This window comes from Mustela lutreola, chromosome 5 (genome assembly GCF_030435805.1).
Source record: "Mustela lutreola isolate mMusLut2 chromosome 5, mMusLut2.pri, whole genome shotgun sequence".
In the NCBI taxonomy this organism is placed as follows: Eukaryota; Metazoa; Chordata; class Mammalia; order Carnivora; family Mustelidae; genus Mustela; species Mustela lutreola.
The window spans coordinates 24,805,480-24,826,722 of NC_081294.1; the positions used below are offsets into that span (position 1 = coordinate 24,805,480).

The window sequence follows — 21,243 nt, forward strand, 5'->3', positions numbered from 1 at the left end:
AGAAGTCCATTTCAAGAGTAGCATCACCATAGTCATCACCAGCCTACAGAGAACAACTCCTTGGCATTTAGCGAGAATGCTGGTATATTTTCTGAATATATCAAGGAAAGGAATATTCTCTGGGACACCTAAAAGGTGGCTGGGAAGCTGTCTAGTTAAGGTAGATGAATAGTAACAAAATATAAATCCACTTTGACTTCCTATCTCCCTAAATCCTTCTACTGTGTTATACCAATGCCTCTCTGGCTTCTCAACTTCCTTCAACTGGGAACACTGCAGCTAGTTTTGAGTCCGAACCAAGAATATTGGGTAAGTGCACCCAGACCCAGTCTACACTTGTGTCCCTCCTTACCTGCTTGCTGTAACACCCTCAGGACCCATTCAAGCACATATTCCTTAAAAGCGTGCAGTTCTTTTCTGTGAGAGACTTCTTCTGTTGAACCTGATTTTGTAATTGGCCCCATGGAGGCCACTGAGGTCCAGCACTGGACACAGGCCTAGAGGCAATGATGCTTGGTAAGGTGGGGACCCGGGAGAATTGTCATCCCTTGCAGGGCAACTACCCCAACTTGGGGTCACTAGGCTGTCTTCAAGCAAGACTGTTTCAGTTTCAACAGAACGAGGAAACGCTGCTTTTTCCAGCCAGGGAGACACAGGGAGCAACCGAGGTTTGGGGATATTTAGGTCATCTGAATCTTCAGTGTCTCTGAAGATTTTAGCGAAAAATAGCTCTTTCAGTTTCTTTGTAGCCCCCTCCTCCTGAGGATTCAGACCTGAGTCCCTAAGGGGACAAATCCAAACGGCAGCATCATGCCGTGCTCAGAATTGTCCTTCTCATGTGATGGCTGAGACTTCATTACAGGTTCAAGCTTGTCTGCTTGACGCTTCCCTCCCTGAAGACAATTTCTCTCCTGGGAGGCATCATGGTGTCTCATGCCCGCAGACTCCGGGCAGGCTGACCCCAAGAGTCTGCCAGGCACATCTAGACCAGTCGAAATCCCAGAGGTAACCACAGCTCATGCTCAAACCTGGACCTCTGCTACAAAACTTTAAAACAAACTCAGTATCTTATCCACTCGCTGGTCAACATAATCCAATCAAAGGCATCTCGTGAAAATGTGCAAAAGAAATGTTTGCTCCAGACTGCATTTACAGGGTTGGCACCAAGCCTATAAGTACCACTTTTAAAGGAGAAGTTCATGACGTGAATTTGATACAGTTTTAAAGTTCATTTCATTTTATGACAGTTTCAGACTGATTTTGTGCAGACTTGTTTTTATGGTCAAATCAAACTCTAAGTGCTAGATTACCTGCCAGAGAAGATAAACGTGTTGCAGTGACTTAATTTTGATGACATATTTATATATTTTTAAATTTTAGTTATCATGGAGAGTTTGCTTATTTTTCCTAACTGAATTAAGCCAGATTTGTGTCTAGTAAGAAAGAAGACCTTTCCTAACCCAGTTGAAACTCAGTTACCAAGAAACACGGGCAACAAGGATGTGGGTTCAACTCCCATCAAGCGCTGAACACATAAATGGCTCAAAGCCCCCCCCCCACCCCCGTGGAAAAGATAAAAGGGATCAGAGTGAGGATTTGGAGAGATTACCTACCGGCAGGCTCTGCTGTTGCCAAGTCCCCACCCACTTTTGTAAGAGAGGCTGCCACCGTCCAATCCTAAACCAATCAGGAGAGACTTGAGTATTCAAAGAGACAACCACCGAACCACCCTGATTGTTGTGAGAGGACCCCTGTAGCCGCTAGACCCAAGGGGAGTTCGTTCCAAACTCCCTGGAGGAGAGAAAGCAGGCCATCAACGGAGGTCTGAGACAGGGGCTGCCTCATTCTTTAGGCGACAGAGCTGGGGCATTCCAAGGGCTTTGTCAGGATATGGATGTGAGTGCTTCCTGGGGATACACGTGGGCCAAAGGGGAAAGAACTGGTGGGTTGGAGGTGGTGGGGAGGGGGGGGAAGTGTCACTGGGCTTCATACAATAGAGCTGCCCGGAGGAGCAAGGTGACCTCAGCAGGAAGAGTGTAAAAGTGTTCAGAGGCTGTGCATGGTCATCTTAGTCCATCCTGAATAGACTATACATGCCTGTAGCAAGGGGACTATAGAAAAGGGGCCAGAAGTAAGGGAGCTCAGAGGAGCCCATCAAGGTTCCCGAAGAGAGGAAAGTTCATTTCAATCATATACCTCTGCTACCCAGAAACATCAGTTTGAACAATCTGACAGGCCCAGAAAGCATCGAGTACTGTTTATTCATTAGCTTAACCTTCCTCCCTACTAACAACTTCAGCATTGACAGGCGGCGGGCCCTGAAGCTAATGAATTAGGTGCTCAGGGCTGGGAGGCTGGGAGCAGAAGGGCCATGTCCCTTCACTTCCAGCAGGAAACAAGCCCGAGCTGAGAAGGGAAGATTTATACAAAGACAAGTTTGGTTTGATCATCACATGCATAGGACAGTCTCATCACTGAATTGAGTCCATCTATGAAGTAAGAAAGGCCAAATACGTCACGGGTCCCCAGAACAAGTCAGTATCACTTTCACTTCACAAAATGTAAACAAACAGCAGGAGTTAAGCTCAGCCCTCACGGAGGTTACCCATATTCTTCCTCTCTTTCCCCATCTCTCTCTTTTTCCCTCTATCTACCTTATGGGCCTTTATCCAGAATGAAATGTTAACATGTACCATCGTTATCTCTATAATTCTTCAACCTGTGTGGCCCAGAGCACAGGGTTAAAAAGGTTGATGGTGAACAGAGGACACTTTTGGGTTTTATTTTTACGTTGGATAATTGTTGAGAACATCAAGGTACATGTACCCCTTCAAATCCATATTCTTGTATCCTTTGGGTAAATACCCAGTAGTGCAATTGCTGGATGCAAGTCAAGTTCTATTTTTAACATTTTGAGGAACCCCCATACTGTCTTGCCCCACTACTGTCTTGCCCCAGTAGTGCAAGAGCGTTCCCCTTTTTCCAAACCCTCACCAGTACCTATTGTTTGCTGTGTTGTTGGTATTAGCCAATCTGACAGGTATGAGGTGACATCTCATTGAAGTTTTGATTTGCATTTCCCTGATGATGAGTGATGTGGAGCATCTTTCCATGTATGTGTTGACCACCTGTATGTCGTCTTTGGAGAAATGTCCATTCATGTCTTCTGCCCATTTTTTAACTGGATTATTAGTTTTTGGGGTGTTCAGTTTTATAAATTCTTTACATATCTTGGATATTAACCCTTTATCAGATATGTCATTTGCAAGTATCTTCTCCCATTCCATAGGTTGCTTTTTAGTTTTGTTGACAACAGGCAGTTTATGGAAAGAGCCCAAATGTCCATCAGCTGATGAATGGATAAAAAATGTGGCATCCATATATAATGGAATATAACTCAGCCATAAAAAAGGAATGAAATCTTGCCATTTGCAATGACATGGATGGAGCTAAAGACTCTTATGCCAAGCGAAATCAGCCAGTCAGAGAAAGACAAATGCCATATGATTTCATTCACACGTGGAATTCAAGAAACAAAACTGGGGCAGGGGGGAAGAAACAGAGAGACAAACCAGGAAACTGACTCCTAACTAAAGATACCAAATCGAGGGGTACCAGAGGGGAAATGGGCGGGGTGATAGGTTAAATGAGTGATGGATATTAAGGAGGGCCCTGGTTGTGATGAGCACTGGGTATTGTATGGAAGGGATGAATCACTCAATTCTACACCTGAAACTAATTTTACATTATATGTTAACTAACTGGAATTTAAATAAAAACTTGAAAAAGAAAAAAAAAAATCTGGATAACCGTTTAACCTGTCAGGGCGACAGAAGGTTGAGAACTACACAATGATTTTATTATTTATATCATGGAATTATTGACTTAGTTATGAAACAATAATTTATTATCATCTTGGAATTTTTTTTTAACTTATGAGAAAAGTTATTTAGCCTCAGGGAAGACCCGGTTGTCTACCCAGCCACCCAAAGCATGTTTTTATCTTCCTTCCCACTTAATCTGCAAAATTACCCACAAGACTCTTGGGATGAAATTCAGCATATGCCATAATTTCTACAGCAACCCTCCTGACTCTAAGACTATCTTAATGTTTTCTTAAAGGACATCAAAATAGGGATGGGTAAGGACCAACACAGATTGGCATATGTTTTGCCATTAAATATCTTTGACTTCTTCTTTTTCACTAAGGAATGAAATGTTGTTCCCTCCATTCCCTTCCCCCACCCCCCACTGCACCGTGTTTCTCAGCCAAATCAACCAAATTTTTAAATTAAAATGGCAAGGAGATACCTTAAGAGAGAACCTTCCCTGCCTATATTTCACTTTAGAATGAGATAGTGTGGTCGGAGAGAGGGAGCTCTGCCTACCATCAGTACAAGGGCACTAGGGAGCAGAGTTTGTGGATGTCCAAGTTGTCTGGTTTCTGTCCTGTGTGCCCCAGGCCAGCCATTCCCATGCCCCACCAGGTCCCGGAGGTCGGGCAAAGCCATCATGTGAAGATAACAATGTGAGAGTCAGGTTTATGAGATTTGAGGGGCAAAAATGATTTTGGTAATAAAACACTTTAGATCTATTATTCAGCAGAATGCAAAATGTGCTTAGATATTTAAAATCAAACTGAAGACCTGAATACATTTCACACATTGGGTCCTACCAGCATCCCTCTGAGGGATCTTGATGCAGTACCTTTCTGCAGAAAGGTTCGAGGGGCAAGTTGCTCCCATAGCTGAAAGGTTATGATGCAACCGAAAAACATCTCCAAAGCTATCAGTCCCTTAGACCTTCACCAAACTATAACCTCATAACAGCTACCATGCATCCACTCCCTCCAAACACCCAGTCACTTCGTCCCACATCAGTACCCTAGGGCCTGAACATGATCATCCTCAGTTTGAAGGTGAAAAGTCTAAAACTTTAAAAGGGAAAGTAAGGTCCAACGTCATATGAGTTAAAAAAAAAAAAAAAGTTCACCCTATACCTGGCTGATTGCAAAGCCCATTCTCTTAGTTGGAATGCTCTGGATGCTTCTCTCTGGTGGCATATTGATTTGCTGTTCCCACACCAACTGGAGAGGACCGCCTCAGATGGCCAGGGATGCTGTGGCAGGTGGCTTGGTGTCTCACAGGGCAATTGCAGTAACAGTCTTTCATCAAACACATAAAGTGCCAAAGTCATTTCTCTTTAGTTATAAGCAGTGGGAAATGTGCGTGCAGACAGCAATCTGTTGAGCTACGAAAAGTAGCGGTTCATTCTATTTTTTAGAAAGTTTTCACAAAAACAAATACTCTTCAGTTGGTGGGAGCATTTCAAGACATGAAAAATTTCCAAGCGCTTGCTTATGGAATTTATGACCTAAACTTCATGATGTCTCCTATCTTGTTCTTAGAGGAGTTTTTCAAATTTATAGAGTGTGGCTTACTCTAATTGTATTAGAAAAATCAAAGCTCCTCTAAAACTGACCTGCAGTCAAACAGACACAAGCAGGGAAGCCAACTACAACCAGAGAAAGAGTCGTGAGAGATCATTTATTTTGCTAAAATCTTATTTTAGAGATTTTTCCATATGGTTCGATGTTGCTGAGTTCTTTTAAAAACTAAAAGGCTGTCTTACATAAACAAAGGTGCCTAGCCAACATAAGGAAATTGTTTTAAAGGCTTGAATTAAATATGTATGCTATATATTTCTTCTTTTAAGCAATTACACTCTTCACTCTGGCCTGGGAGGCTTTCTTCTTAATGATATTAAAACGAGGAAAAAGATTCATTGGCATGAATATGATATTTAACTGTTCAAATTAAAAGCAGACCTCAAAGCAGTCTTTCAAAGCAAGTATTTGAAATAATTTTTCTGTGAACTAAGCTGGTAATGACTTGGGGGTGGGGGGAACCACTTCTCTGTCCTTTTTCCACTCCTATCCAACTACTCTGGGCCAAGGTATTCCCTGCTAATCATACATATTTTATTTTCATCCAACTTACCAGGCACCTTAATTTAAAAAAGAATCCGATAGTAAAGTACTTACTCAACACGATGAAAGTTCCCTTGCTTGTGCAATTTCTACTTCATGACAGCCTTCAATTTATACAGTTCTTTTCATCTCCTTACTTTGAGGACTTGTTTTAGACTATAATTATTCTTGAGACTCCAGGTTAACACAACCATTAAATCTTGGATGGGGGATGATAAATTGGAGGCTAACAAGTTGTACTGATCTTTTTCTGAGACTTCTTCTTGTTTGAACTCAACCACCATAAAGCAACACGAAGAAACATCTACATTCTGGAAAGCAACACACACACACACACACACACTCACACACATATAATCATACTGCCCCCCCCCAAGTGTAGATATTATAAAAGATTGTGGATTTTCTCTTGAAAATAATTAATTTCTACTGGCTCTTGGCAGGTGATTTTGGGGAAAATTTCTAAATAAGACAAATTGCACATTTGGTGGCTTTAGCCATTATGAAAAGATCTTCATCTTCCCCTCCAATCCCCCAAGGGGAAACCACTGACTTGGTGTTCCTTTAAAATAAAGATAACATGGGAGGCCAAGGGCTTTTCTTTTCTATAAATAAAAATCCTTCAATAAGATTATTTTCATCTTCATTTTCAAAAATGACACTTCAGAACTTTATCAAAACTTCCAGAGCAAGCAAAATAGAGATTGTACCCAATTCCCTCTTTTCCCATAGAGCTGAAGCTGCATTTTTATAGATATTTCAGTCCATATCCATCAGAAATTCTGGAACAAAAATCCCGTATTGGGGACCTTTAATGCGGTTCCTTTGCATCTTAATTAATGATTGCCCATGACCTTGTGCACCAAATATTGCACTTCTGGCATTATTTGTAGTTGGCTGAGATTCAATTAATTGAAATTTTTTGCTGTTGCTAAAGAAAATGTGAAACAGAGTATTTATAACCATGGATACCTGATTTTTATTTATAGTCATCTGAAATAACTTACACATCCATGACACAGCTGCAACATCTTCTAAGGTTGGGGTATCCTAAGCACTTGACTCTCAAAGATGCCTTTAAAGTGTTGAAATATATATTTATATATATTATGTGCATATTTTTTTTCTTCCTAAGGAAAAAAAAATGCCCATTTTACAAAAAATTTCTAGCGTGTTTTGGGGAAAAAAAAAAATTAGTCACCTTAACATCCATTCGTCAGTTGCTAATCAAATAATTCCTAATCCTTCAAATGGAACTATAGCTGAGTTTGACAGTAGTTTATAGGACTAAATTATATTTTGGCTTCGTTTTAATATCCAGGGAAACTCATTTCATAATTGGTAGGTGTGCAAACATGCTGGCACTTCACGTTCTTATTTTATTAGGAAGAAATTCATTAGAAAATTCTATTTCCCCTGCCAGCTGAGATTGCAGAGCAAGTTGGTCATAGGCTTAAGTATCTACCATGCTTTTCTCTAGACATAAAGTTTTCTTTAAAGTGAAAATGATATATAGAAGAAAAAAAGGTTTTTTTGTTTTGCTCTTTATGTAGGCTGCCTTTTATGATCTTTTGACTTCATGCTTTTTACTGACATTAAATGGCCCAAAGACTGTAGATGATGATACGTGCTATTCTTACACTCCCTAAGGTCAGCTCTCTGTAAGCAATGAAGGACCTTACAAAAGGGATACTAGCTCATAATCAATGCTTGTTTACATGGCAACATGGTCAGTGTTTTACATACTGTCTCATATTTAATTTAATTTTTATAACAAACCCGTCGAGGCTTATTAATTCGACTGTCTTGATGGGCCTGAAACTTCAAGTGAGAGACCCAGGGGAGACCTGGTCCTCAGTAACTGTCATCTCCTACACCAGGATAGGTAGTGGCTTCTTACAGGACTAGAGGAATCTGGTGATCAGTTTCAGCAATATGAGAGTAAATGATAATAGTGTGGATTATGCTATTTAAGAGAAAAACTTCCCTAGTTATGGTAGTGATCATTAATGGGATATGTGCATTTTCTTTCTCCAAAAGATTACAAAGTTATTTTGGGTACCTCTCCTTCTGATTTTTCATAAAGCTACTGGGATAGGGCATATCCCAGGAAGACTGATTTCATTTTGTTTTTCTAGCAGATTATCAAATGCTTTCCAATATCAATTTTTATGAACACAAGCAGTCATGGTTTACATTATTAGACAGGAAAAATTGGGATTCTAAAAAAAATAAAGTCAAAAAGTTGGTGGTATATTAAAATTGGAACTAAAAACGCAGTATCATGAAATTTTGTCTTTGTCTACACATTATGCTTTTTCTATTAAAAAGTATTTTTCTGTAGCTTCAAACAATGAAAAGGCCATATTAGTACCATCTGAACATTCTGATCATCTACCACAAAATAAATAAACAGTTGCACGAAATTGAAAAGTGCTTAATTTGATGATTGCAGAACATCAAGTAACAATGCACAATTATTTTGAACAACAACTTCCAGTGGGAATTAGCTTTCCACTGGCCTTCATTGTGTGCCGGTGCCCCATTGTTTATAATTACACATGCACACTGTAACAGCACAGTCGTTAAATTAGAAATTGAACTTCTTTGACAACTGCAGTAAAACTTGACAAAAGATGAATGTGATTTTTTTTCTGTTGTTTCCCTTCTTCTTTCACTTATTTAAACATGTATTAATTAACTTGTTCTGGCAAGTATTTAGTAAACATTGAACAAGGGCATTTCTTTAGTGGTATAATTAAAATTCCCTTTTAAAATGTTTTGCATGATATTTTATGCGCAATTTGACTCAAGTAAACAGAGGTTCTAATTAAAGTTTTCAAATGAAGGCAATCAAAATTGATAAAACATCTAGCAACCCATTCAAGCACATTGTCTTCCTGTCTGTGCAAGTTTAAGTTGATGGTCAGTTAAAATTAGCCTGGATTAGTTAAGATGCCACTACCTGCACAGACCTCCTTCGACTTCAGTCAGTCTCAGGGAATAAATCTTTAAACATTGCAGTGCCCCTTTAAGTTGTTATACAGTATTTATTCAATTAAATGTCTTCTAAGTTATTACACCAGGATATTATGAGAAGCATCTAATTTAAGTTATGAATCCTCTGCAAATAAAGTGTTACATAAAACACATTGAAGGAATGAAGCTATCCAAACATCAAGTCAGGGTTCGATTATTTTCTCCCATTATAACTTGATGTAAAGGGTTACACCTCTGTAAACAGTGCTACTCTTTGGGGTGAGAATAGCATGTTGTTTTCAGTGCTAACAGGCAAATGTCCAAAGCACATAAAAACATATAGATCATTAGCCCTTTTTGCTTACTCACGCACTCTCTTTCTCTCTTTCCTGCTCTCCCTTCGCTACCGTGTGTGTGTGTGTGTGTGTGTGTGTCTGTGTGTGTCTGTGTGTGTGTGTGTCTGTGTGTCTATGTATGTGTATCTGTAGTGGGAAAGGTAAAGGGAGATGGAGAAAGAATTCATTTTGCCTGGAATGCACTGATTGACCTGAAGTGAAAGATATTTTAAGGGAAGCTTCAAACTCCCCACCCATAAATTATTCATACATTTTCCTTTTAGTGATGCTGTAAACAACTCCAAAAAGCAAAGCTATAAATATAAGAATTGTTGGTAATTAATAAGTGACTTACTGCCTCTGAAGATCACGGATGTCTCTAATGATCTTTTTTAATTAGCAAGGATTAAAACAGATTCCTTGGGATCATTTCTTCAGACCTCTGGTTCTGTACCTCAGCTGAACGGAGGTGGGAGCAGACAGTCATCCCCTCTGACTCTGCACCTTAGAACTGAGCCACTCTGTTCTTCTATTTAAAAAAAAAAAAAAAAAAAAGAATAGAAATTTTAAAAAGCAAAATAAAATGTAACCCTGACTCCAGGGGACCTCTGACTAATGCGGGGATTTACTTAGCAAGTCTGTGGGGCTCTCCCACTAAGCTACCTTTCCAATCTGCCTTTTATATATTATTATAGTCAAAAATGGGATAGTTGAGACTTCATGTAATACTGCTTTGTTTTATTTCTTCATTTCTGGGGAACGTGAAAGAGAAACCAGGTGTTATTTACTGTTGCCTCCATTGAAACCCCGAAATTCACTATTCCCCATTTGAAGATGAGGAAATTGAAGCACATCTTGTCAAGTCACTTGTCGATCCCCCAAGACCAACAAGTACTGACGCTGGGCTCCAAACCGGTGAACGGGCTGGAGTGTGCACCTGCAGCCCCGATGCCGGCCTGGCCCCGGCACTGGCACACTGGCCCCAGTTAGGTACACACGAGCTCAGAGAGACGGAGAAGCTTGCCAGAGATAAAATGGGAAGAGAAATACAATGGGACCCCAAACCCAGCCCCCATAACAACGTTTCACAGTCACAGTGCTCAGATTTATTCTACAAACCTGTGCTTTCTCAAACACTCAGGAGAATATGGACCTTTTCTTCCTGATGCTGGGTCAGCATTAGGAATATTCGCTGCTGGATTCGCCACAACGTAATACCCTCAAGGGCTGCAGAGAATCCCTTTGTTCGTCCAGACAGTCTTCCTGTCATTAATTCAGGCACCTAGTCATTCTTACGCTCAGTCGCCTTGCACTCCCTGTGCGTGTGCTTCCGCCACACATGCTTGTCTGCGGTCCCTGTGCGCCACCACTGCTCTGGGCACAGGAACACAGAGCCTCCCTCTCCCCCAGGCCGGTCCCTGACTCCATCCTCTCCGTCTTCAGCTCCTCTGCTGGCTGTCGGTAGCCACCCTCTCTGCCCCTTTCCGCCGCCCCCTCCTGCTAACACGGGTACCCCAGCCTCCAGCACTCCTCACACTATCCCTTTAATTTGCTGGGGATTTAGAAACCTGGTGATAAATTAGTTCAACTTTTGTCTGAAATGAGAGTAAATAAAACCTAGATGCTATATCTACGAGCAAAATACAAATGTGATAGTGAAGGTTATAGCTAAGAAGTTGCCGTTAGATTAGCGGGGCTCAGTCCAGCTTTGGCCAGCCACTGGCTGGGCACCCTCGGGCACAGGACCCAGGCCCTCTACACCTGCGTTGCTCATCTCTAAGGCAGCGGATAAGGACGACAGTCTCCGTCTCGGAGGACTGTAGTTTAAGACTTCCAAGTTGGTAGAGCACAGAGCTAACTTTTGTTTGCTGTTCTTACTTAGCTCATCCACTCTGTCACAACTATTTTTACCTCTAGAAACCTGTGTTGCTCTTTCAATTTTAGGGAAGTCGCCAAGACTCCATTCTAAGGTCACAACTGTATTGAGCACTGATCAGTGCTGAGACTCCTCAGGGTAGGGTCAGAGCAAGGACTGCGGAATCTGTACCGAGGCTATGATCTGCTTTTATTACACACTCGGGGTGTGACCTGGAAGGAGTTTCTCCACCTCTCCGAGCTTCGAGCTTCGGTTTCTCCTCTGCTGAAATGATGAGATTAGCCACCTCGCAGAATGGGCATGAGAATTAGATGACAACATGTTTGTGGTGTCCTTAGTCCAGTGCTCGCCCATAGTAAGGTCAGGGATGGAACACGGCAAATTCACGAGTGTTATTATTTATGAGTTAGACTTCATGTCATCAACAAAAAAATTTAGACATTATAGCAGGAAAAATAAATGCACCTCCACTCCTCATAACATTTTGCACCAGTATGAGCCTTTAAAAATCATCTGCGATCTACCAAGTTTCACAGTGGTTTATTGATAAACCCAACCACGTGACTCCTTTTACAATTTAATAAATTTAAAACTGTTTTGAACTCCTCACATGCACTAAGGAACCCTTGGCTCCTGCCGGCCTATAGTTCTAGCCGATACTTTCGGGCTACCCTTTCACTGAGCTATTGGAAGAACAGCAAACTCACTGAAACAGCTCACACTGACGGGCAAGCGGGTTTTGACATCTTTCCTTCTTACTGAAGCTTCATTTCCTAAATGGCTATGCATCCCAAAGAATTAATGGAGCAGCCAAAGAGCCAGCCTAATTTACAAGAGGGTGTAATATGAAACCAAGTCTTTCATACATTCCTGCAACGTATAGACATATAGTTTGCTACAGAAACTGTTTAAAATTCATGCTATGAATATCTAATTAAAGGTGTAAAGTGCATTCTCTTCTCCTTCATTTCCCTGAGTAAATCTTTTCGGGAAAGACGGCATCCCCAAGCCCAGACACCCTCAGGAGCCAGGCAATATGCCTAAAGGAGTGAAGCAAGCAATTGAATGGCTTCTCTAAGGACTGGTGGGGAAGAGCCTACAGTGCTCTGGGAGGAGCTCCCTCCACTCCAGAAATTTAAAGAAAAAGTCACCAGAACATCTGATGTTTCAAGTTAGTCCAGAAATGAGTAAGCCCAGATTTTTAAAGAAGGGCGGCTGGTTTCAGTTTAATTGTAAAAGGCAAGACAAGAAATGCATAAGATGCAAACTCTGCCCTAGGATGCCCAATGTGTGTCCTCTACTAAGACTCCTTTTTTTTTTTTTTTAAACAGTGTAGGTCATTGTGGCCTTCTTAATATATCTTAATATTAAGACCTCACATGAATTCATTCATCTTATGCTCACAGCTGTCCTATGGAATAGGTACCGTTAATATAATATCGTTCCATTTTATAGACAAACAAATTGAGACACGCACTGATCCTCAGCCAGTACTGAGTAGGGTTGAACTTCTAATCCAGATGCATGGTGCACCATACTCTGATGCTTTCTTACACGATAAAACAGCTTGGATGTTTTTCCCCACATGGAAAAATGACCTTTGTCTTTATCCTCTGATTCAAGTTTCATTAAAAAAAATTTTTTTTGTTCCAAATGGGTATTTCAAGTCAACAAATATTCCTTGAGCCTCAACTACACATAAAATACCGTTTTATGTGCTGTAACACATTTGACTTTATCTTCATTAATGCAATGTGGGGAATATGATTTTAGAACGAGGGTAATACTGTTAAAATAGCTTCATCTGGAAACACATCAGTTTGCAAACAGATTGGCATATTATCCACAAATATAAACATTTACAAAAAAAAAATCAGGCATCATTTGATAGCTGTTGCCATAATGATTCATTGGCACAAGAGAAATGCTACGTGATGAGAGATGCCAAAGCTGTTTGACACATTTCAATGGAGTTCATTACACACACGAAACAGAACCAATTTTACTCAACAGTGACTTTGACATTTACAGAAAAATGAAATGGAAGTTTAGAAATGAAGACTTCATGTGAAATCTCTACCAAAAATTGTAAATTGGTTCTGTCCTTATGCCACCATTTCCAGAAGATCAGCCACATTCTATGGACTTTTTATTCATAGCAAGTGGCAACTTATTCAAAATAAAGTTTCTTGGGACATCGGATAATTGATCTTGAACAAACTTAATTGGTTGTAAAACTCTTCTCTCGGAATAAAGAACATCTATATTTTTAAATATTTACTTGTAGAAAAGCATGTGTACCTTTGGCTTCACTCTGTTTAGTTCATCCTGACTTCACAGTTCTGCTTCCTGAATTTGTTAGGTTTTAGTGGAGTAAATACCAACTTCATCAACATCACACCCAAAGACTATGGAACTAGAGCAATTTCAGGCTTAGAGTTGGAATACAATAGAGTTGAGAGAAATGTTAAATAGTTGTAAATAATAACCAGTTGTTTTCTACTCCATTAATGATATCATGTGAGAAAATGTATCAAAACTTAACAAGGGATTTATAACACATATTCTAAAGCATTGCTATTGGGGTATGCCAATGGGTTAGGATGACTTATGTGTAGATGGTATTTTCAGAAATGTTTTTTGTGAGCAACATTGGGCAAAATACCTTGCTGCTGCATTTATATGCAACACCATTTATTTGAGAAAACAATTTCCTACCAGATTTTAAAACCTTCTCTTACTATGATAAATGGTTAAAGTATATTAATAATGTTGCTTTATTGAATGCTTACTGTGCTTTGAATGCCCAAGTTAAGGCTCTGCATACCGAAAAACGAATGCACTTGGTTTAATTTGTAAGCCTAGATGGCATTATAGTATCATTGCTCTGATTAGAATTAATCAAGAATACCAGAACAAATGTATGCTAAGTCTGAATTCTAAAACTTTAAAGTCATTATATTGCTTTTAAGTCTGCCTAATATTTACTTATTTGTTTGCCTGTAAATAGTATAATAAAATCAGTATCTCAAAACCAGATAACACAGTTGAGTCATTCAGACTGTTATCAAACATAAGTCACTAGAGAAGCAATTCAATCAATAGAGAATTTTCCTAATTAGCATATTAATTATTTGCAAATAAAAGGTGATTCCAAAGTACTCCAGGGAACTCGAAGACATTGTAGTTTGTTTTCTCATTCTGTATATCCCTAAGAAAGATTTTTACACTGTTAATTTCCAGTAATCTAAAGGATAAGGTTTTGCTAATCAAAGGAAAACTTTAGCCCAGCTCCTGCATTCTTACATATTCTAAACTGGTAGATCATGAATTAGTGAGGCCTAGGTTCCTCCTAAATATGCATTAAATAAAAGCTGGACTTGACTATGTACTCTTGTGAAGATGAAGTACATATGCTTATTGGCTGCCAGGGAAATAAAGTTGCAAAGTATGCAATTATCAACGCTATATGGGTCTTGCCCCACTATCCATAAACATCTTAATTACCTTCTACACATCACTAAAAAGGGGCTTCTGTAAAGATTCAAACTATTTTTCTAGACCAGCAACTTTTGCATATCAAATTTCAGAGCATACAAATGATTGCCTCTAAGAAACAGAAATTCCCTCCAAAAAGCTAGATGCCCGGAAAAAAAAAAAAAAAAAGTAGAGACATGATCTATTAAGTAATCTTTTAAGTCCGTTGCTAAACTGTTATTAGGCTGCAATTAGGCAGCTCAAGGTTGATGTTTACAGTTTTTGACATTTCTAACTGATTTGCTCTTAGTGCCATGAGGAGGTAGGGGTGAAAGTTACTGTATCTACTTTGTTTAGCCTTCTTCCTCTCCTACTCTCTAATTTTCTGATTCTTTCCTGATTGACTATCATTGAATACCTGCTGTTTTAAAATTCAGTATCTATGCATGCCTACTTCCTTGTCCTTCTGGTGTACTTTTTGACATCTACGAAAAGAGCCAGCATAGCTGATTACTACTTGCCATGTGGTTCCCCTATATTTTGATTGCTCACAAGTCAGCAGCTTTCCCATATTGGTCAAAGTGGTGCTACAATGGGCCCTTGCCCTCCTTGGCCTGTGGATCCTATTTTTTTATATCTAAGGTTATGCTCAGAATATTTTTTTTCATTGCATATTTTTTTCGTTGCATATTGTTTAGGTTAAGTAAAATCTAAAATACATGTACATCACTCATTTAAACTTCAAATACTTCCCCTATATAAGAAGATAATCATAGCATGTTAATAAAGACATGTTTGTCCAATGCATTTTTATAAGGTCAAAATTGCTACTGTAAAGCTAGTTCTGATTTTTTTTTTCACACGAATAAAGTAAAGATAATTTTTAAAACCTTAACCTAACAAAAGGGAAAGGGAGAAAAACAGATTCTATGAATGAGTCCATCCTCCTGTTGAAGTTTCCTTTTCGCTCACATTCTTCATGCCATCCGTGGGCATAAAGTTCCCACCTTCCCTGTTTTTACACTATTACTGTGAAATCCTGAATTGAAGTCTACACAGAGGAAAACGATTAGCAAACGGCATAATGCTTACTTTTAAAGTGCTTCTATTTTTTAATTTTAAGAAAATTTGACTCGCTCAGAAATGCTTCTAGGAAAATAAAGTATTCAAGCATAAGAGGGACAACTATGCTATCTTTTGCAGACTTTTGCGGGATGCTGTAGGTGGATTCTCCATATGCACTACGTCGTAAGAACAGTAACAGCAGTAGTAACAACAGTTATAAAAATAATGGCAGCTGATACTTATTAATACCTGTCTAAGGGGCCGGCGCTATTATAAGTGCTTTGCACATGATGGCTTAATCCTTACAGCACCCTATGAGGTAGTTACTGTCATGATCCCCATTTACAGAAAAAGAAATTAAGGCCGGGTGAGACCGAGCATTTTCCCAAATTCAAAGCAACTAACGGACAGAGCCTGGATTTAAACGCAGCCAGTCTGGCTCCAGCATTGATATAACCTTCACCACTACGCTGTCCTGCCCATTCCAAAGTCTTAAATGAGAACTGCTAAGTTATAGATTCAACAGTTTAGAGTTCGTCAGAGTTTTTAAACTTGAATTTCACAGAGAAGTCTTTCCCTTTCGAAAGCTAACACTAAATATGAGTGGATCATAGTAATTTTAGTAATTTCGCATATTGAGTTTTTAACAAGGACACACCCTGCCAAGTTGATACAAAACGAGCTGGGTTATAGCAAATCTAGATGTTCTAGCATACTCGGAAACACTGCTTAAATTAGCATCCCTTTAGAAGCTCATTACCAACTAAGCAAAAAAAAAAAAAAAAAAAAAAAAAAGAAAGAAAGAAAGAAAAGAAATCTTGACATTTTGGTATCTGTGATATTAAAAAGAACTAATATTTAATATTCAAGTGGCAACAGCTTGTAGAGTTTCCACACAACGCCCACAGGGATCGATTTTTCTTTAAAATGGCCTTTAGGAGTCTGCCTTTTACACAGCTGACACCTCCATTCTCTGAATCCTCTTTCCTGCCAGCACCATGGGGCACACACTGAGGGTAGCAGCAGACATGTAATTCTTCACGGCAGGACTTGTCTGTGCAAATAATGGAGAATATGAGAAATTAGGAAAAATGTAATTTCCACTGAATCAACCTCGGTGTAATCTCTGCTACTAAAAATGAATAGATGTCTTTAGAGGGCTTTTCTCCATATGCTCCCTCAATCCCCTTAATATACCATCCACGAGAAAAGAGGACTTGTCATGGCCTAATTGATCATCAGTGATTCCACACCTGTACCAAGGCCACCTAATGACAAGTTACGGTTGCCTGGAGTTTTGCCAGCATGACTAATTGTCACAGTACTAATTTACTCACCTGTGGAATTTTCAACTTCCCCATCCTGCTGTCAAGAAGATGCATAGTAATAGAATAAAGGTTTAAAAATGCTGAACACTATGAAACATTTCACTGATAGTCCAGTAGAAAGCTTTCATGAAAAAAAAAAAAGAAAAAAAAAAGAAAGAAACTTTCATGAAACCTTGTGTTTGGTGGCTATGATTACTCATTGCTGGGATTAAAAAAATAAAAATTCTGGTCATATATACATTTACCTGGTAGAATAATAGGAGACAAGTGAACACATTATTCTGACATAGAGGAAAAAAAAAAAAGGATCAGATTACCTAAAACATGTTTCTTTTGTCTACATTTACTTAGCAAACATACTAAAGTTAATTACTATTATGTTCTACATTACAAAGCACTTCATTATTTAAGGAAAAATTTTTTTCCATACCGAATCATACAAAGAAGAAGTAATTTGTTGGATTTTTTTCAAGAAATGTGGGAAAGTCTAGGATGGAGATATAGGTATGTGTTACCCTAATTATATGAAATAGTAAACCACATGGTAACGTCTTTGTTAGACAATCTGGCCCAAGGATTTTTTTTTTAATGTGAGGTTAGGTTCTTGAAAATTAATATTTGTCCTGGAAAATTAGTACACACAAGTATAGTAGTTGACGTTTCTGGAGATCCTGTAGTCAACTGCATTTACTGTGATACTGAGATGTATTTGATGCACTTGTGAAAATCACACAGAAATTGTATGACCAATTTTTATATGTATACTTGCCTGCTTATGATACAAGTAAAGTTTAGAGATGAAAGCCCAGGATTTCCTAAAGAAATTTAAATAAAATTGCTCATTTCATTCCTGTCTTCTGTTATATATAAAGTCTGTAGGTTGCTCATTCCCCCATCCTATAGTGTTATTAGGTCAGATGACAGGGGGAAAAAGCTTCCGGGGTCAAGTTTGAGAAACTCTGTATTAAATGTAGGCTTGCATCACTGTTACAAAATCTCACTTCAGAAACTTCAGTATGCTAGCATGCATTGGGAAGAGAAACAACGTGGGGTTTTTTTCCAACGGAACTTGACCCAGACCTGTCTCCCCCAACACATCTGTGAAGCCAAGAGTCTGAACGGACTCTGCCTTGAGGGGCTGACGCATCACAGGTACTCAGTACCTTCTAGCGAAACTTCAACATTACCCACTTTCAATCGAACTGAAAGTGTGCGTGATATTCTTTGCCTCCGACTTGTTCATGAGGATAAATATGCAAATGGAATCCGAAACACAGACTCGTTTCTTCTAACCAGATCTCAGCCCACCTACTTGAGAGGAAAAAAGAGTAGTGAAATAATCCACTCTGGCATGTTGACCTACAGCAACGCAATGACTTAAAATAGGATTTTTAAGTGATAGAAAAGGAGAAGGGAAACAGCAGCTTCCGACTCGGCACATGCCTTCCACTTAGCGTGTCTGAAAGAACATTTTCCTCATTTCACAATTGATAGCCAACTTATTTTTGTTGTTTTGCGATTCAAATTTCTGTCCTTTTTTTCCAGAGCTTATTTGCTCTGACGCTGAATTTTAAGCATCTCTAAAAATGTTTGAAATGTTATTATTCTTTCCAGATACCTTCTGAGAGCCAAGCGAAGCACATTAAGGAAGAAAGGAAGAATGATGCTGGAAACAGTGCCCTGAGCAAAGCCACTTCACGGAGCAGGGTACCCACCACCCAGAGACCGGACTGAGTCATCAGAATGAGAACTTACCGGTACTTCTTGCTACTCTTTTGGGTTGGTCAGCCCTACCCAACTTTCTCAAGCCCGTTATCTAAGAGGACTAGTGGTTTCCCGGCAAAGAAAAGGGCCCTGGAGCTCTCTGGAAACAGCAAAAATGAGCTGAACCGTTCGAAAAGGAGTTGGATGTGGAATCAGTTCTTTCTCCTGGAGGAATATACGGGATCCGATTATCAGTACGTGGGCAAGGTAGGATTCCACTGGGCACTTTGACGTTCTGGTTTTAAAGCCTGAAGAAATTACTTCTAATAAATAGGGAGGATGTGAACTATTCCCCAGTACAGTAAGAATTGTTGCTTCTCTGGTAAGACTTTTTTTTTTTTTTTTTCCACTTGAGTAGTTTCGGGAGGAAGACTGTAGCAAGAAGTTGAGAAATGTTAGCAATGTAACAAAGAAAGAAATGCTTCCGTTGAGAAAGAAACGCCCACAACCATCCACATAGGATTATCATAAATCCTTTAATTTTTACTTTAGCTTGAAAAATGTGGTCTGGCTATTCTATCAAGTAGGATGTATTAAAAATAGGAATAGAGCGATTAAGCTGTAAGGGAAGGAAGGTTCCTTTTTTCTCGTTCTGAAAGCAAATATTTTGAGCGTCAGTCCTTTGGCCAGGTTCAAATTAACTACTTCTTAACACGGCTCCCTGACCGTGCCATCCTTTCCGTGACCAAATGGAGTCCTTTGTCCTCAAAAGCCACCACCTGCCTCCGATTTGGTTGCTGTACTATTGCTGCTGCTGTGGGGTTTGTCTCGTCTCAAATAAATGAGCAAGAGCCAGGCATTCAAAAGCTTGTGATTTAATTGCAGTAAGGTTCACAAGAGAGAAAAATGGCTATGGAGGGGTGCTATTTCCAAATATCATCTGACCATTTTATTGACTCTAGAAAGTAGAATGAGGAGGCATCACTTGTGATAGCCCTCAGAGATTACTGGAGCCGAGTCAGGGAAATAGCTCGGTTCTACTGTCTTCATGCGTTTCTCGGAAATTTTATCATCAGTTACGTTCTTGCTGCAGACGATATGCATACTGCAACGATGGGGAAAAAAATAGAGACACGGAGTTGTACTTTGTAGGTTCTGTGTTTCAAAATATAGTATTGGTAAGAAGAGTAATTGTCACATACCCTTCATACAGAGAATGAACATAATGGAAATGATAAGATGTCTTTGTTTATGATTACAGCTATGATTTTGAAATGGCTACATCAGGTAGCATGAATTTTGCAGATTCCAAGGGCTGCATGTTCACATTTCAATCTGTTACCAAATATCCCTAAATAAGAAGGTGTGAATATTCTCTTTAAGTATTAACCACTCCAAATGAAGGAAAACCATCCATAGCTTGGGCTGAGGTAACCAGGCATTGTTCCAATGAATGAATTATTAATGTGGAATAAAGTAGGAGAGGAAGTATTCAGTGAAGGGGTGAACATCAACACTGATCCCCAAGGGGTTAGCCTTGTATTTGATGTGAAATCCACACGCTGTGTGAAGGCTGAAGAAAGATAGTCCCCTTCTTTATACTTTACCCCATTTCCTTGTGAAATCTGACAGGCAGGAACTATATTCATAGAGTAATGGTTGTAAATAATGATAATCATCTTACAATCTTTAAAACACTTTCTACAATGCGAATAACACTATTGTCATAGAAGATTAAATTGTTTTAAATGCTTTGTCTAAATAATTGAGCCCCCTGCCTTTTTTTTTTTTTTCTTTCTGCTTTTTCTTCTAAAGTTGTGATGTCAGTTGTTATCAAAACTACTTGAGTTCTTAAAGAAAGGCTAGGATATTTCAGGATACTAGAAGCGGAAATAGATAAAACTGCACCAAAATCAGTTTTACCATGATGATTATGAGAGGTAATATTGCCACGAGGAAAAGTTTCTCGAGCTGTGGACTCAAGCAGATAGATCTGACGCCCCATCGATGCCCTGCCATTCGTGTGGCCCAGGGCAGGTTGTTAACCTGCCCAGGCTTTTGTTTCTTCATCTAGAAAATGCAGGCAGCAGTGCCAACCTCATGGAGTGGCAACCTCATTAAAGTGAGACAAGAACTAGGAACTGGCACACAGTAGGTGCATAAAGATGCTCTTTATATGGGTGAGAATACCCATTGGTTACGCTCTTAATAATAATCTATCTGTAATGCACTGAAGCAGAGTACTGATTTCTGTATCATTGCAGAAGTAAAAGGAGGAAATTACGGGATCTCTCAGTGGGTGAAAAAGTAGAGGATGGTGGCAAAACTCCCTTCCCAATCAGAGCTTCCATGCAACCAGGTGGAGGTAGATATTTTATTGGCAGCTAGCTGTATTTCCCTACCTCACCCCCACCTTCTTGAAAGGGTGACACATAAAGGAGTATCTGTTGGAAAAAAATAAATAAGGCAAGGGCAATCATTGAAGTAGTC

The 21,243-nt window shown here is 39.4% G+C and overlaps 1 protein-coding gene across 2 annotated transcripts in view; it reads left to right on the forward strand.

Moving 5' to 3' along the window:
- CDH6 (cadherin 6) overlaps positions 1–21,243 on the forward strand; it is a 124,606-nt gene that overhangs the window by 50,203 nt on the left and 53,160 nt on the right. For both annotated transcript variants that reach the window (XM_059173708.1, XM_059173706.1), the window contains exon 2: positions 18,664–19,020. In XM_059173708.1, coding sequence (XP_059029691.1) covers positions 18,793–19,020 — 228 coding nt within the window. In that variant the 5' untranslated portion in view covers positions 18,664–18,792. The remainder of the gene's footprint in view (positions 1–18,663; positions 19,021–21,243) is intronic.